The sequence below is a fragment of the Sus scrofa genome, chromosome 11 (assembly GCF_000003025.6).
Source record: "Sus scrofa isolate TJ Tabasco breed Duroc chromosome 11, Sscrofa11.1, whole genome shotgun sequence".
Classification (NCBI taxonomy): domain Eukaryota; kingdom Metazoa; phylum Chordata; class Mammalia; order Artiodactyla; family Suidae; genus Sus; species Sus scrofa.
The window spans coordinates 61,236,511-61,254,423 of record NC_010453.5 but is presented as its reverse complement, the minus strand read 5'-3'; the positions used below and the strand labels follow the sequence as shown (position 1 = coordinate 61,254,423).

Sequence of the window (17,913 nt, the reverse complement as noted above, 5' to 3'; positions counted from 1 at the left end):
TGTAATAAATTCATTGAGTAATATAAAAAGAAAAGAAAAAAGAAAGAAACCTGAAGCCTGCTCAACTCAAGGAAGACTTCTAGACCCTTCAGAATAGAACTGCGTGGGTTGTGCTGATGGAAACTGAATCCAGGTACCTTCCTTTAGACTTCACTGGCAAAGAAAAGGGTTAAGGGTGAAATTATCAAAAATATTTACATTTGTGAAATGCGTGTTTAGAAGACAGTCTGTGAAATACTGTTTTGTCTTGGGAGACAAAATTTAAGAAATTAGTTAGCCCTTTCCCTTTTTTGGCTTTCACTATTCTCTCTCTCCATGTTTTGTTCCTTGGACCTCAGATATGTTGTAGCTATTAAGTTCCTTGATCTATCTTTTGTTTACTATCTTTTACATTTTTTTTTTTCCAGCAAGGCTGCACTTTTTGTTCTCAAACGACCTATAGCTTCTACTGAGCAGAGCAAAGAACAACGAAAATAAAGGTGGTGGTGGAGCATGGGACTAGGATGATTCCCAATGGATTTAGATAATGTAATGGCCACTGAATTGTGGACATCTGGCCCTGAGGACGCCAGAGGTTTCTAAGGGAGCCTTTATGAGCTAATATCTCAGGGTCACTTGCTGGGAACCGGTTTCACGTAAGCTGTATGGAATCTTTCTGCACCTCTATTCTTCCATTCTAATTTCCTTCCAAACTTAAACTTATCAAAAATACTAAACAGTAAAGCACGAATATTGTTCAAAATAATCTGCATTTACTAATGTACTAATGTAAGCATTCTTTATGGTTATGATCATTTTGTCTTAAAATTACTATTTTATATTCCTTCTTCCTCTTTGGTGTTATTTCATACAGACAATAATAATATTTTATACACATCAAAATGGGCCACAGAGCTGTAGTTTCAGATAGTTTTTTAGTACTGAAATTCTTTCTTTTTTTTTTTCATCTTTTTTTACCTTTTGGTACCCTTTACCCACCTCTCCCACCCCACAACCCCCTGGCCACCAACATGTTCTCTGTACTTATGAGTTCGGTTTCTCTGATTTTTTTTTAATTCATTTTTGACGTTGTGACCATAAATTATATTTTAGTAAAGTAGAATAGGACAAAGATTTCTGAAAGTCCAGGGTGTAATTTCTGAAAAGAGATTTCTGGAGTTCCCTGGATGCCTGCTCCCAGAGGTTGCTTTCCTGATATTGCTAGCTTCTGGAATCCTTGCTCTGGCTTCATTTTAAAGCCTTGAGCTCAGTTATCTTCTCCTGACTTGTATTTGCATTACCACAAGGATTCTTTGTAACTCTGAAACATGCAATGTGACCAACTGTTAGCTCCAAAACGAAGTTTTAGAATTCTTCACTCTAGCCTCCTATACTAAGACATAATCCGTGGCCACTTGGCTAAAAGAGGGACAGTCTATCAGCCTGATCACTTTCCAAACTCGACTTTTCTTTCTTTATTCTACTTAATGGAGTCACATAGAAATACTCCACATAAGCCCTTCTGCTTGATCCCATGGAGATTGTCACATAAAATCACATTATGATAAATCAGTAGAGTGAATGCTTATTAAAGTCATTTACAAAAACTAGTGTCTCTGAGTGAAACAGGTGTTTAGACACCACTAAGGTATTTATTTAAAAGAACAGAAATAATTATTAGTAAAGAACATGCCTTCCCAATGAATATATCCATCTCTGCATCCAAGGGAGAAATTTCATGGATTGGGAGAAACAGATGTTTATACTAGCTTTTCTATACTAATAGATTTAATAGCCTATTTGGTTGAACAGACTTCTCAAATTTTCATTATGGAATAGAAGAAACAGAAAATAAGGTATTATGTTTGGAAATACTGATATTCTGTAAACATAACCTTAGTATATAAGCAATTCTTTCTCAATAGAAAATGGATCTAGTCCATTTTTCTAAAGATAAAAAGATTCTACTACTATTGATAACTGCCAAAGACAAACCGGTTGCAATTATTCTAATGATGTATACTTCTGCCTTGTTGCATGCTTTGTAGATAAACATAATGCATCAATATCAGAACAGCATATTGCTATTAAATGTTAATGCAGAATTCTAAATTTTCTGTCATTTCTAGAAAAGCAAACTTCCTGAATATAAATTGTATTTACAGAGAACTCTTATCTGATTTAATGAATTGAGAAATCTAGCCTATTAAGACATCAAGAAATGTTTATTTAAATGATTTAATTATAGCACATGTTTTTTCTACTGATAATGTTACTAATTATGTTTTAATAAACCAATCCTAACAAAATAATTAAAGTCTCAATGTTTAACATGAAAATCCAATCTCATTTGCAGCTCAAATAAGTATTTCAAATGTAATTTGTTTGTTTGTAATTTATTCTGATTTGTGTAGCATGTTAAATCAATATCTGGCTTAGACCTAAATTCTATCATTCCAAGTTTGCTATCAAAATACTAACAATTGCACAAAATATTAAAAATACTGAGATATTTTTTATGTGATGATTTAAGTTGATGTGCCTCTTCTGATCTAATAAATTGAATTATAAGGTTTTCAGGTTTGTACACAAAGAGGGTTCATAGAAATATAATCAAAGGGTAAAATATGTATCAAGCTCATGAACATGAAGGAAGAGTTCAATATTTCACTAAGGTTCACATGGTTTTTAAACACAAAATTATCATGGCAATAGCTGGACTGCTTTAAAGGTGTCACTGTCCAAGTTTCTGTTATTAAGTTATCACATGTTCTGCATGCAAGTCATATCTTTTTTTTGTTTGTTTGTTTTTTTTTTTTTTTTTGGTCTTTTTGCCATTTCTTGGGCCGCTCCTGCGGCATATGGGAGGTTCCCAGGCTACAGGTCCAATCAGAGCTGTGGCTGCCAGCCTACGCCAGAGCCACAGCAACGCGGAATCCGAGCCGCATCTGCGACCCACACCACAGCTCATGGCAACACCAGATCGTCAACCCACTGAGCAAGGGCAGGGACCGAACCCGCAACCTCATGGTTCCTAGTCGGATTCGTTAACCACTGCGCCACGACGGGAACTCCCAAGTCATAATATCTTTTAAAATAAATTGTAACTATAATCTAATTGAAGTAAATGTTACCACAATATTTTAGTAAATATCCTAATTCCTTTCATATTCAATCTCAATTAAATGTTGTCTAGCTTCCTGGAACCTGGACTAATTCTCTGAAGTTAGATTAGAAATCTTATATAAGACCTACAAAGTGAATTCCTTTATCTTTATACTGTGAGAATGTTTTACGACTAGTGGGTACAATCTCATTTTATTTCGGGTACCCACTATTTAAGAAATCTCCTGATCCGTAATAGAGCCTCAGCAATATTTGTTGAATAAAGTAAAGAGATATGTTCAGACTCCCTTCCCCTACTTGCTCAGAAGCAGAGCATTTCATAAGTGCCATACACATTGTTTCTTATCGACATCCTTATTTAAATGATTGTGTGTACTCTGTGTATCTGTCGCTATGTCAGCATCTAGTGGGTACTAAACCATTTTGTTCAGGGAATGAATGGGTGGAGGAATGAGTAAAACAGTATGGGAATTTTAAAATTATAACCCCACTCTTGGGCATATATCTGGACAAAGCTTTCCTTAAAAAAGACACATGTACCCGCATTTCATTGCAGCTCTATTCATAATAGCCAAGACGTGGAAACAACCCAAATGTCTATCAACAGATGATTGGATTAAGAAGACGTGATATATATATACAATGGAATACTACTCAGTCATAAAAAAGAACAAAATAATGCCATTTGCAGCAACATGGATAGAACTAGAGACTCTCATCCTCAGTGAAGTAAGTTAGAAAGAGAGAGATAAATACCATATGATATCACTTATATCTGGAATCTAACATAAGGCACAATGAACCTGTCCACAGAAAAGAAAATCATGGACTTGGAGAATAGACTTGTGGTTGCCAAGGGGGAGAGGGAGGGAGTGGGGTGGTGGGGAGCTTGGGGTTAATAGATACAAACTATTGCCTTTGGAATGGATTAGCAATGAGATCCTACTGTGTAGCACTGGGAACTATGTCTAGTCACTTATGATGGAGCATGATAATGTGAGAAAATAGAAGTGTACATGTATGTGTAACTGGGTCACCATGCTGTACAGGAGAAAAAATAATTGTACCGGGGAAATAACTATTAAAAACAAACAAACAAACAAATAAATAAATAAATAAAATTATAATCCAAGATTGAAAGCCTATTATTTGTAATTAGAATGATATTAAAAAGTTACTGCTAGTATGATAATTAGGAAGATTCACTCTTCCGTGCCATTTAAATTTTACATATAGTGATAACTATACTCTTCATTCATCTGTTCAATAGATACATATTGAATATTTCTTATGTTTGCATGCTCTCTGTCAGACACAGTGAGAAAATACAAGTATGGCCCATGACATAATGGAGATGGCAGTCGAAAGGCATTATAAGTAGCATTATACACATCGGTTCATTCCAAATGGATAATACCTTGGATGGTTTTCCTAATTACAAACCCAAGAAATGCACTTGTCTGTTGATATGCAATATACCTTAAAACTAACAGAAAAAAGAAGTATTTTTAAGATTAGGTAAAAGGTGACGCTGCAATGAATGAGCACAGAAACATGAAAAATTCATTAGCCATGAGGATATTTGTGAAACATTGAAAATTGGTTTTCTAACAAGGATATTGTGTCCTTGGACAACATACAATAATTTTGCTACTCAATATTCGTCACTGAAAAAACACAATACAGTCAAAACTGCTACTTAAATCATAACTGAAGTATACAAACTTTGATATATTTGAAGCATGTTTCACTTTTTTTTAAATGGGAAATTACAAAATTTAAACTTTGTAACTATTTTAATGGGGGCAAATCAAACATTTTAAAAACTTTAGAATTAGATCTTCATTTCAAGATCTATTAAATGCCTAAAAACATTTATTTTCTAGAAATTTTAAACTTCTGATAATATGATTCTTTTACAAAAATCTTGAGAGAACTTTCTTATCATTAAATTAAAAAAGAAAATGCACAATAGGAAGTAACTAGGATATAGTGAATTTAGAGCTATCTTGGTTTGTTATACATATCTAATAAATTCAAATTACTCTTATAATTAAAAGCTGACAAGCTCATTTGCTTTTATAAGATAAAAAGAAAAGGAGCGTTAAAGGAAGTTAAATTAGATTTTACCATCTGTTTAATGAGTTTCAGGCTTAGTTTGATAATGTATTTCCAGATATAAAATTTCAAAATGATCATTTTCAGAAACAGTAACTGACCTGCCTTGTATAAAGGTATATAAACGCCTATTCAAACTCATTACTATAAAACTCATGATTTGTTTTATTTCTAATGAAACGGATTAAGTTTCTATCACATCAATGTGAAACACATAATAAGTGCAGAACTTATATTCATAGGACTTATCACATTTCTTAAGGTTATTATAATTCGCTTTTTAATTTTATCATAGAACTTTTACTTAGTTTAGTTTTTAATGAATCTTTATACAGTATTTATTCCACTTCTTCAATATCCTATGCCTAAGAAACTTTCCCATTGATCCCTCGTGACCATATTCTGCTCATAAGTCAGCCTACTTTCAAGGTGCATTAACTGCTTCAAAACTATAGGGGGCCATCTGGTTAAGTGCTGCTGAACTGCAAGAAATATATCCAGAAACTGTTCTGCTCTGACGAATTACATCTTCAAAGCACATTCATAAAATGACATTCAAGTGATTATAGAGTACATTTATTGAGTCTGCAAAGCATTATGGACTCGTAATATGCCTGCAGAAAGCTGAGAACATGCATGAGCCAGTCATTTGGCAAAGGAGCACCACAGATCGTTAGATGAATTCTCTTCTGCCTGCCAAACTTGGGGTATTTGGAGTCAAGTTGGGACAGCTGCCAGGAGAGGGCTGCTCATGGCCCAGAAAATTGTGAATAACAAGAAGAGGAAAGCTGCGTTGTTTGAAAAGTCCTAGGAACTCCTATAATCCGAGGTACCCAGAATACAATGGCGGTAGTAGAACCAGGAACTTGAATTAGTATCTAGAAAAAGCCGGAGGAGGGGCTCCTCTGGAACATTTAATCAGAGCAAACTATTGCCAAATCCAAACTGAAAAATTAGCCAAGTTTGTGAGATATGGATCGAAATACTAAAATTGGAGAATAAGAAGACAAACTTTAGGGTCAGAAATAATGAAGAATTGCCGACTCACCAAGATATTTGAGTACAGAAAATGGCTACAGAGAAAGAGAGGCCATTGTGGAGATTATCTAATGCCCGGTTGCTTAATTCCTTGATTTTTCTTTTCTAAAGGAGTCCTCTCATCAGAGTGCCAAGAACATAAGCCTGCATATGTTCTTTGTCAAGGAGAGACTAAGACCTAATGGATGACTATGAGTTACAGAGAAAAAGAGATATGATTGTTCTTTTTTCCCAAGTAAAAGTAATAATAATTTTTTTTTAAGAGAATGGAAGATCTAGAAGTGAGAAGGATTCTGGGATTTTTAAAAGAACTGATACAATGAGGGGTGTGTATGTGGGAAGGGTAGATGTAAGGTTAGTATAAAAAAGGGAGGAATTATGGGAGTGCCCATCCGGCGCAGCTGAAAGGAATCCGATTGGTATCCATGAGGATGCTGGTTAGATCCCTGGCTATGCTCAGTAGGTGGGGGATCCCACTTTGCCATGAAATGTGGTGTAGGTCACAGATGTAGCACGGATCCCCGAGTTGCTGTGGCTATGGCGCAGGCTGGCAGCCGTAGCTCCGATTCAACCCCTAGCCTGGCAACTAACATATGCCTCGGGGTGTAAAAAGAAAAAATAAAAAGGGGGGGGGATTAGCTAATGAGGCTTGAGATATAGACCAGATTAAGCAGCACCACTTAAAACATGATGCAGAGTTTGTCTTTAATTTTTCAAATTCTATTTATCAAAGTAATAAATGCATTTAGTACAAAAAAAAAAAAAAAAAAAAAAAGACTAGTGCCAAAAGGTCTGTTAAAAAAAAAAAAAGCATTTCTACACCCAAAGCACTTCATACATACACTGTTTCCTGCTCCTGGGGGCAGTAATAATCACTCCCACTGACTGTACTAGCATTAACCTTACATGTCTACACCTTTATTAAATAGTCAATTTTTCTGTTTCTTACTATCATCTTGACAATATGTATTGATTTTTTGTCACACCAACGCATCCTGCTTTTCTTTTCTCCATCCAACTAATTTAATTGTAGCCACGTTTTGATTACAGTAATAGTTGTGTCATGTTTATTCACATCAGGGCAAAGTGTACTATGATTATATATTTATGTAAAGCTTTTTGCTTTCCTATAATCTATGATTGCTATCTATTAAGTAACATAGTTTGCCCTGTATCGAATTTTTTTCCTTAAAAACAAGGGAAAAAGTCTATCAAATGCTTTTTTTTTCCATACATTGCAACACACGAAGTTAGTAACTTTCTTTTATTTGACTTGCAAAATTCCCTCCCACAGTCATCCTTGCCCATGTATTCAATGTAGTGTTTCCTGGACCCAATATCCGCTCATTTCTTAATTATTTTTTGCCAAACCTTTTACACAGAAGGTATACAAAATATGAATTTGTATATTCTTACTTATTTGAAAGTCTTTTTAATCTATCCTCATACTTAATTGTTATTTTAGCTAGGTAGAGAATTTCAGGCCAAAAATAAGTGATGCCGTGGGTGTGGCCCTAAAAAGCAACAACAACAACCACAACAACAACAAAAAATAAGTGGCCTTATAACTTTAAGGTATTGCTTTTCCATTTTCTTCTAGTATTCCTGTTGATAAGAAACTACAAATCTGATCCTCATTCTTTGTAGGCATTCGTATGTATTTTGATTGGTTTCTTTCACTGGAAGATTTTATATGTTCTCTTCAATACTTATAATTTTCATAATTATTGTTGTGTGTGTCTGTGTTCATTCATTGTAATGTTCACTTGGTGGGCTCAATCTGGAGTCATGACCCTTCATTTCTGAAAAAAATATTTTATTTATATGCTAAATTCCTTCTATTAGTTTGATTCTTTCCTCTGAAATCCTTATTACAAAGATTTCCTAAAGGAAAATTCTAACAATTCATCATTTTACTTTCTATCTCCTTCTCTTTTTTGTGTGTTATTAGAAATACTATTTACAGAATATTTCGTTGACTTTATATTTAAAAGTTTTCTCTTGAATTTTAAATGTTTTATATATTTTTAATTTTTGGAATTTCTTTCTTATTCTTTTATTGATCTTTTAGAAGCAATACATTAAAATGAATCTATTCTCTCATATTTGGGAGGATATTCATATAGCTTTTGTGTATTTTTTCTTCATACTTGTCTATATTTTCTCTTTGTTTTATGCTTATATATTTAATTTTTTAAAGATTTTACTTTGATGCACAGTAATCCTTGATTGAACACTGATATTGGGTAGAAGCTACCTGGAACATATTGAATGGCATAAGGTCTAATAGAGGATTTCACCACCATTTAATTAGATGATAAATTCACTTCTCAGTGAGTGTAAACTCAGTACGGAATTATTTGCTGTAGAATTGATCAGTTTCTTCAAAGAAGAGTCTGCTAATTTTCTACATAAGTAGCTTGTACCTTCAGGCTAGTGTTCTAAAAACAGGAAGGGCATGATGTGACTTTTCACTCAGTTCTTCTATTTCCTACCTTATGGTTCATTCTGTTCTGTATTCTAGCTTGAGCTATGAGCCAGGAACCTTCCTATTATAATCCCCTCTCCTCTACAGAAAATACACTTCCAGACATCAAGGGAGAAAGGGGAGGTGAGTTATTTCCACTTTTTGGATATTATGTATAACGCTGTTATCACATTCATGTACAAGTTTTGGGGTAGACATGTCTTTTTTTTTTTTCTTTTTTCTTTTCTTCTTGGATACACACCTAGCAGTGGAATTTCTGGGTCATATGGTAACTCTATGTCTAGCCTTTTGCATAAATGACTATTTTTCAAAGTAGTTGCACAATATTACATTCCACCAGTAATGTTTGAAGGCTCCACTTTGTCCACATTCTACAATATGTGTAATTATCTTTGATATATACCAAAATTATTTTGAGGCTTAAAAATGTTAAGTAAGGTGACTACAGACATACAGCTAGTGACTACAAGAGCTGGAATTTAGTCATATGTCTTGTTTTAACTAAAAGTCATGCTTATTAGCACCTTGAGATATTGTGGCAATTTAAAAAAAAATTTAACTTAGCTAAACTAAAAAAGCTTTTGTAAGTTAGCAAATGGAAAGTTATGCCTACTAATTGCAAAAACCATTATTTTTCTTACTTATAAATGAGAATTGTTTATAATATAATGCTCTACAAATCTGATTTCAGCAAGAGATGGCTATAACCTGGGACCTCATTTTGTGGAATAAGCCATCTTTCACATTATTTTTATTTATTTATTTTTTCACATTATTTTCAGACGAAAAGATTAAAGATTTTTAGACTTTAAATGGCCGTTTTTTCTAAACACTTTAATAAAGAGTATGAAAGTTTTAGTGCCCCATATTCCTTCAATATATTTGACAAATAGAAAACCTGGTAGATAAATGGCTCAAATCTTAATGGGTGATGATAATGTGACGGCATCAGATAAATGCAAAGTCAGATTATGTTTTTACCCAACATAAACCGCTATATACCCTTTAAAAAGTAAAAATAAATAAATAATCAGTGGCCAATCCAAATCCCATTACTTCAAAAGGAGTTTTTAAACTTTCATTTCTGTTTGACTGTACACTAATTGAAATGGTTGGTTTTATGCTGACAATTGATTTTTTTAATGAAACAGCCGATAGTGAAGTCAGTGCATTATATACCACACACTTCAGAAAGCAAACTTCCATTGACTTTACTCGGACCAAACTAATTGCTAAATTAGATGACCATTCGAAGTTATTGAGTGCATTTCAAATACTTTCTTCTGAACCAGAAATTAAATGGGCTTTGGTCACTACTGCATTGCTAATTCAAAATCAAAAAGTGACTGTCTTTCTGGAATATAAATATAGTAAACCTGGGGATATGATGCTGGTGTGTAGTGTGGATCAGGCGGAAGGAGTCAGGGTGCTGTGGTGATTTCCTGAGCAAGGAAAAGAGTTGGTAGAGGAGTGGAAGAAGTTCAGAGTCAGTTGATACCCCATGTCCAAATAGTTTGTAATTAAGAATTGACCAACTGGGAGTTCCTGTTGTGGTGCAGCAGAAATGAATCTGACTAGGAACTATGAGGTTGCAGGTTCGATCCTTGGCCTCATTCAGTGGGTTACGGATCCGGTGTTGGGTATTGCCGTGAGCTGTGGTGTAGGTTGCAGACGCAGCTCAGATCTGGAGTTGCTGTGGCTCTGGCGTGGGCCACCAGCAACAGCTCCAATTGGACCCCTAGCCTGGGAACCTCCATATGCCGCAGGTGTGGCCCTCAAAAGACAAAAAAAAAAAAAAAAGAATTGACCAACTGGTTCTTCATCATAGTTGTAAGCTATAAACAATAGGTTACTAAAATGTGTTTTATAGGAGGTGATTTAATGAAAAAGGTTTGGACAGTTTTCAGAATTCAGAAATTTTGAGATACTAATACTTTTTTAAAATCCTGTCTTTTTTTTTTTTTGTATTTATGAACATGAACCTTATAACCTTCCATTGAAATTTCAATTAGGATCTCATTTTAGTCTGTCATGGCTCTAAAGTTTCTGTTTATCATATTGGTATCCTAAGAACAGAATGAGATAAAAGAAAAGAGGCAATCTAGCATAGTTTTTTCCCTATATAAAATAAGAAAGTCTCCCATCTCTGCTTGAAGCCAGTCGTTAGTGATTATTGAAATACATATTATTTACATATTTTATGGTTTTAACCAAATTGTTATGATTATTGCTTTTTCTCACATTTAAAAATCAAATTTGTTTTACATATGAAGGCATTTTTTGAAGAAGTTTTCTTCTCTCTATAAAAATGAATATTTACTAGAAACCAATATCTTACATGTATTGGATTTGTTTGAAGAAATAAAATGTTACTTAAATCTACTGCTTTTAACAATACTAACATTTATTGGGTTTGCAATAAAAGGATTATAGAAAATTGCTGTGATATTACTTTTTATTACTTTCATGTTGAAAACAGGTAAAGTAATTCCTAAGCAGTGGGTCATTACCATCCACAACTAACAGTGCTCAGCAGTTAGAATTGACTGCTGACACCATTTTCTTCGAAAAATGATAGATGCTATTTAATGCTTACAGATAAATGGCTGCACAACTGTGACTTTTTTGCTGACAACTTGGCCCTAAACAAACTTAGTCAATATGAACAAGAAGTTTCAAAATAAATTTGCTTGGACAGAAGATCTGAATAAAAATGTTCATGCATTTCCTCTGTCAGATGTATTAAGAGGAATCTAGTGCTGTTTCTAATCTATGATCAATGGGCAATTCAGGATGATGCAAACGTCCATGAAAGTTCATGTTAACCTTTTAAAATTCCTTCCTTTAGACAATTCCTCACTGGAAGGCAAAGAGCTACACTGTATTTATCACAGGTAGTTTTCAAATGAACAAGGAATGTCTTCCTTAAGCACAGGTTTTGGAAGATAGGAAGCTGCTAGAAAATACCTATCAGGGTTCGTATGGTGGCTTGTCTAGAGAAAGACACCAGAATCAGAGATGGAGGAGAGTTGGAAAGGACTTCTCTCTTTTCCCTCAAGAATGCTGTTCCCAATTCAGAAGGATTTGCAGAGGCAGTGAAGGGACTTTGAAATACCTGAGATATTCCCTGAGGACCAACCTATAATCCATAGTTATCCATTTATTTTTATTTTCATTTTATTAATTTTCTTTTTTTTTAATTTTTAGGGTCACACCTATAGCATATGGAAGCTCCTGGGCTAGGCGGCACTTGGGAGCTGCAGCTGCAGGCTACAGCCACAGGAACAAAGGATCTGAGCCATACTTCATGGCTATGATAGATCCTTAACCTACACAGTGAGGTGAGGGAATTGAACCTGCATCCTCACAGACACTATATTGGGTTCTTAATCCACTGAACCACAGTGGGAACTCCCACATAGTTATTCATTTCTAAATTTTCCTGGCATTTTTTTTTTCTTGGCAGGACATAAATATTGGGCCCAGAATTCCTTTTCTCAATTAATGATCTCATGAGCCTAGTAATCATCCTTACTTTCATTCTCTTGCCCCAATTTCCAGTCCATCAATTCCTCATAACTCCACACGCTGTATTTTTCAAAATCTATCCACTTCTTGCATTATCCGCTCTTCTTCTTCTTGTTTCAATCATCATGATTTTCTGCCTGGGTTATTTTCCTTTTCTACTCTTGCTCCCCAGGGTTTATTTTCCACAGTAAAGCCAAAATTATCTCTATAAACCATTAATTAAATTGCATCATCCTCTATGTAAAGCCTTTAAATGGTTTCCTTTTCCACTTAGGATAAAATTGAAACTCCCTACCAGATTCCCCTTAATCCAGTTCATGTTTTTCTCTCTCCTGTACTCATTCTGCTCCATGGTTTCCTGTTTGTTCTCTGAATACAATAAACCTATTCCTGCTGCAGGTCTTTGAAAGTATTGTATTCCTCTGCCTCAAACACAATTCTCCCTGATTTTCCCATGATTCCTTCCTCCTTACCTATGATTCATTCTCACGCAGTATCAACCCCGGAGGCATCTGCCCTGGAGTGGCCTCCACCAGCACTCTCATCTTGAGTGCTTTTCCCTACCTGTTTTGTTTCTTGATCTGTTCACATTTGCCAGCTCCAGGGAAATGTATTTTCCATTTTCTTAGAATATAAATCCCATGAGAGGAGGGCTGTATGCTCACTCATTTAACCTCAATACCTTGTGCAGAATATGACCCATAGTGGGAATTCACTAAGTATTAATTGCATATTGTGAATAAATTAGTTATTAAGACATTAAAAAAGAAGCATTTGCAAAGTAAAATCCCCACCCACATGTTTAGAGACTCGAATTGCAGAGGTTACAGGATAGAGAACAAGGTGTGTTCCATGGCCGGCCAAGGAGAAATGTGTTTGGTGGCTAATACATGGAGACGATTTTTGCTAATAAAGATGGCTGGCTTATTCTCCTATGCTTAGATGTGACAAAAAGGACAAGAGGAACATTTGTGTATCCCTATGATGAGAGACGGCATTTTTATAGTATACTAACAAATGCATTTAATATCCATTACGATAAAAAATAAACTACCAAACACAAATAAGTGATCATCTAAATCTACAGATCAGATTCTGAAATATGTTCCTGCTTCTACTCCCTCCCTTGCTCCATACTTCCTCTCAAATTAATAAATTCTCACTTACAGAAGACATTTTTCTGAACTTTTCCAGACCTGACACCGTGGTAGGTCCTTTTAACCATCTCTTGATATTAGATCACGACAGTCACCCCTGTCAGGATACACACCTATTACCAGCAGTCAGAAGGCTGGCAAAATCAAAAATTTCTCTTCATCTCCAGGAGAGCTGTCTTAGGAAAGAACATGTTCTAAGACATTAAAGGTGAATATTTTAGCAACACCGGTACAAAATGTGACTTTCTGCTATCTTCTATAAAAATCTAAATTTCAATCATATCATCCTGGTAGACTTTAAATAGAGAGACCTCAAAGGTAGCATTTTATTTGATATTCTCTTGTAACTCTAGAATGAAACTTAAGCATGAATAATTGGAGATCTGCACACTAATATGAAGATGAAAGAGTGGGACTCGATTTAACACAGGTGCTAAAAAAAAGTGGAATTATTTGCTTCTGCCACCTTGAAATGGATATGGCTTTGAAACCTATGAAGCGAGAAGGAACAGATGTTATGCTGAATGGGCAAGATGCTGGTGATCCCCTCCTTCCTCTGAATTTTTAATATGCTCTATATTTTGAGTATCTATTTAATTTTTAAATGTGTTTTCTTAGGTCGATGTACTCTTTTTTATATAGCAGCTCCATCCTTACTACCTCCAACAGAGTTTTCCATCTGTTTTTATCATATATATATATATATATATACACACCATTAAAACAGTTTGAACACACACCCACTCAACACATATTCATATATTTCCAAACTATATGCATGTGTTATTGCACTGTTACATATTTTATACACCTCCCCATGACCAAAATAAATAAATGAATAAACAAAAATGAAAGAATGTGACAGAATAAATATACACTGAAGTTCTGTATTTCCTTCCTGTCCTCCAGGGGATCAGCTTGTGCATTCCCCGGAGAAACGCTACCCCACTTTGGGGACCACTAAGATTTTCCTAAGTTTCAATGTAAGGAATCAATTTATATTAAAGCTCTTTGATTTTGTGGTCAGTTGTGCACTAGAGCTTTTGAATAATCCAGAGCTACATACCGTATTATAGCCCATGACGCTGTGTGGTGCCACCTAGCCCAAGGCAATTGTTCCTCTAGCAGCAGAGAATATTGTCAGCTGCCAATGACAGAGAGGTGGTGACGCAGCTGAGTTAACATCCTCCACCTCCACCCCAGCAACCCTCATCCAATCACTGGTCAATGTGGGCAATAAAGAGTCATCTCCTTGTTTCACATCAGGACAACCTGAGAGAGGCCTCCTAGCTCCAGGGTTCCTACAGAGTTCAGGTGAGGCTTCAATTAGAGCTACAGTTCAATTGCTCCTTCCTCCAGCCTCTTACCAATCACAAGCACACCCTGTCGGAAATCTCCTGCACATACACCTCTGTTCCAAAGTCTCTTTCCTGAAGAACCTCAGCAAAGACATATATATCAGCATGTACTTAGACATTAAGTTTGTGTGTCAAGTTCCTAATGGATTGTTTATTGAGCCACTGGAAATTTAAGAATTAAAGTAATATCCTAACTTTTCTTGAATGCTCATTAGGGTCTCACTGAGTTGAGATTAATTTCACCTGAAGGTCTTCTTAGTATGGGGAAGCAAGTTTCCAAAAATTTGGCAGGAAGAGTGACTGCCCTCCTTGCGAGGGTCGAGTGACAGTCACTGATGGGCTTAATGTCATTGCTTCTGAGGACAGCTGGCTTTCTCTGTGATGACTTCAGCCATTCTGCCCCAGGCTCTGTTCCAAGCTTCTGTTGCTCACTCTGATCCCTCCTGTGCAGTCACCTTAGCTTCTGACCCAACCTCAAGCAATGCATTTCCAAGAAATGTCTCAGCACTTGGCCCACTAGCAGCATCAGGCACCTATTTACATTTCTTTGGGGGTATCTCTTTGAGGGAATTGGTTTAACTCACCAGAGGCTGTGAGGATTACATTACTAGTAATTATGGCACCACTTTTCTCTTATACTTTTCTCAATGGAACTCATTTTGGATTTTGCCCCTACCCAGAGCTCCCAGGGTAAGAGCTCTGTTTTCCCAGTGTACCAGACATAGAATAAGCAAAGTAGCCATTCCTGCCTCCTGGAACAGAGAATTCTATGGTATTGGACATAAGCCCCCATGTCCTGCTTATATATCCTTTGTGGAAACTCTCATGATAACAGAATCCTAAGAACTGGACCCACCTAAACTTGTTTTGCAGAATAATTATGAGAAGCATACTGATGACTCTAGAATAATATCAAGAAAAACTCAGCACTATGTTTAGGTATAGTTTCTGACATAGAATACTAAAAATTAAGTATCAACTATCCATGAAAAGTTTTTCTTAGAAAAAACAAAAATATGTATAAAAGACTAATAGCTTAAAAAATAGGACTTCTTATCCCAAATCCCAATAAATGCAGATGGGAGGGTGATTTTTACAACGTGTAACATATTTGGCTTTAATTAATCAAATAGTTTGATGAAATATCCCTTTGACAGAAACCTTCATGTTTCATACGTCATGTATTAAATACAGTATATACTCAAGTAATATTATTAAAGACAAAACAGAAGTATTTCATAAATAATCATTAGGTAACACGTAAAAGGTGCTACAGTAAATAAACACAAGAAATGCATATGATTAATATGTGACTTAACTTCTCTTGAAAATGCAGCCAAACGAGACTTCATAGCAAGGCTCAGAGAATTGCCTGGAAGGTGCATTTGGCACCTTCCACACGCTTCTGTGTTTTTTTTAATGTTCACAATAGTTCCCATGTCTAAGGCTTATTCATAGGGGATGAAGCTCATCCTGAGATTCTCACTATTTATCAAAATCCTGAGGTTATGGTCCCTTTTCTAAATACCTTATCATCCATTAAAATATTGTTGCACATTGACTGTACATGAAAATAACTCAACCAAATATATCCCAAACTCTAGATTCAAATAATTTATTCCAATACTCAATTTTAGATAATATTATCAGATAGGATTAACAGGCTCACATACAATGGAAAGTCATCAGTTACTATTTCCTACTGAGTATACCAACAGATAGAGCTTTTCCACTTACCTGGATAACATGTTTCAGTTTATCAATAATCTGATTTATCACAGGATCAATTCCTTTGACTTTGACTTCAGGATTTCCAGACTGGGCTTTGATTCCATTTCCAACCACACGTTGAGTATAGCTAACAAAGTGAAAAGTGAAAGATATCTGACTTAATAACCTGGCCATAGTAACATCTAGCACAACTATTTGAACAGATTTGAGTTCAGAATTTCATACCTTTAACAGTATACAACAGTGTTTGTTTCTTTGTTTGTCTGGAACAGAACCTGACAGAGTTGCAACATTTTTTTCCTGGTAAAACACTTAGCATGCTGATATAGACTATTCTATTGTTATTCTCTCAAAGGCTGCAACCAAAAATTGTGTTTATAATACCACTTACCTATATTCTAGAAAAAGCTAATGCATATCCCACTTTGTTATCGCTTCTTGCTAAATTACACATATGTCTGAATCCATATTATCTGGGTCAATTTATTTCATTTCAAACAGTATATAGATGAATCATAATAATGTATTTTTACACATTGGACTACAAAATAAGTGTGTATATATATATATATATGTCACATAATATCAAGTTAGTATTCATACACATATTTAGATTAACTGGTCACAAAGATGTAGTAAGTGCCTCCAGTTATATTCCAGTCCTATACTACGTGACTGTGCTTATAAGGAGGTGGAAGAGTCAATTCCTGTCCTCACAATGCTCACTGTATACCTGGGAATATAATATATCAATTAACTTGTTCACTCATGCATTCATTCATTACATTTTATTATATTTAAAAGTTCTTATTCGATTCCAGCAATGTCGCCATCCTTATTTTCCTGACAGTGTGGTGTAGCACAAAGACAAGTGGCCAAAGCACAACACTAGGAATGAAGATGTTTGGCTTGCCACAGGGATGGCTGGAAGGAATGGTACACGCCACGTGAAAAGAGGAGGGAATAACACAAACGGTAAACACTGAGCTTACAGCAAAGTTCATTTGGATGAAGACACCTGTGGAAAAACTAAAGGTGTTGCAGTTTGACTTAACCCTTGAAGTATCAAGGGAAGAATAGGTCTTGGATGACGAGGTTAACATAGCTCAAGGGCAAAAGGTAACAGCTCAGGAGGGGAAATGGCAAAGGCATGTGGGTAACACACACGGAAGAATAACTAGACTTGTATTTACAGAGAGAACAACTGGGGTGAAAGTAAGAGATGGGAGGCCATTCCCTGGAATTCCATCCCGTCTGCTGAAGACTCTCCTTTGAGTAATATGTTTGCTTAAAGTATGATAATAAAGTGACCTCAGAGTTTTAATGAAACATTTTCACATTATTTTTAATGTAATATTCCATCTCTGTAGTTCAGCAGAATATCACAATT

General features: G+C 35.4%; 1 protein-coding gene across 3 annotated transcripts in view; it reads right to left on the bottom strand.

Annotated features, from left to right (window-relative positions):
• Window positions 1–17,913, bottom strand: part of GPC5 (glypican 5) — a 1,358,912-nt gene that overhangs the window by 895,488 nt on the left and 445,511 nt on the right. For 2 of the 3 annotated variants that reach the window (XM_021065368.1, XM_021065369.1), the window contains exon 6: window positions 16,530–16,650. The exons of the other annotated variant lie outside the window; for it this stretch is intronic. In XM_021065368.1, coding sequence (XP_020921027.1) covers window positions 16,530–16,650 — 121 coding nt within the window. The remainder of the gene's footprint in view (window positions 1–16,529; window positions 16,651–17,913) is intronic. 3 annotated transcript variants of the gene reach the window in all.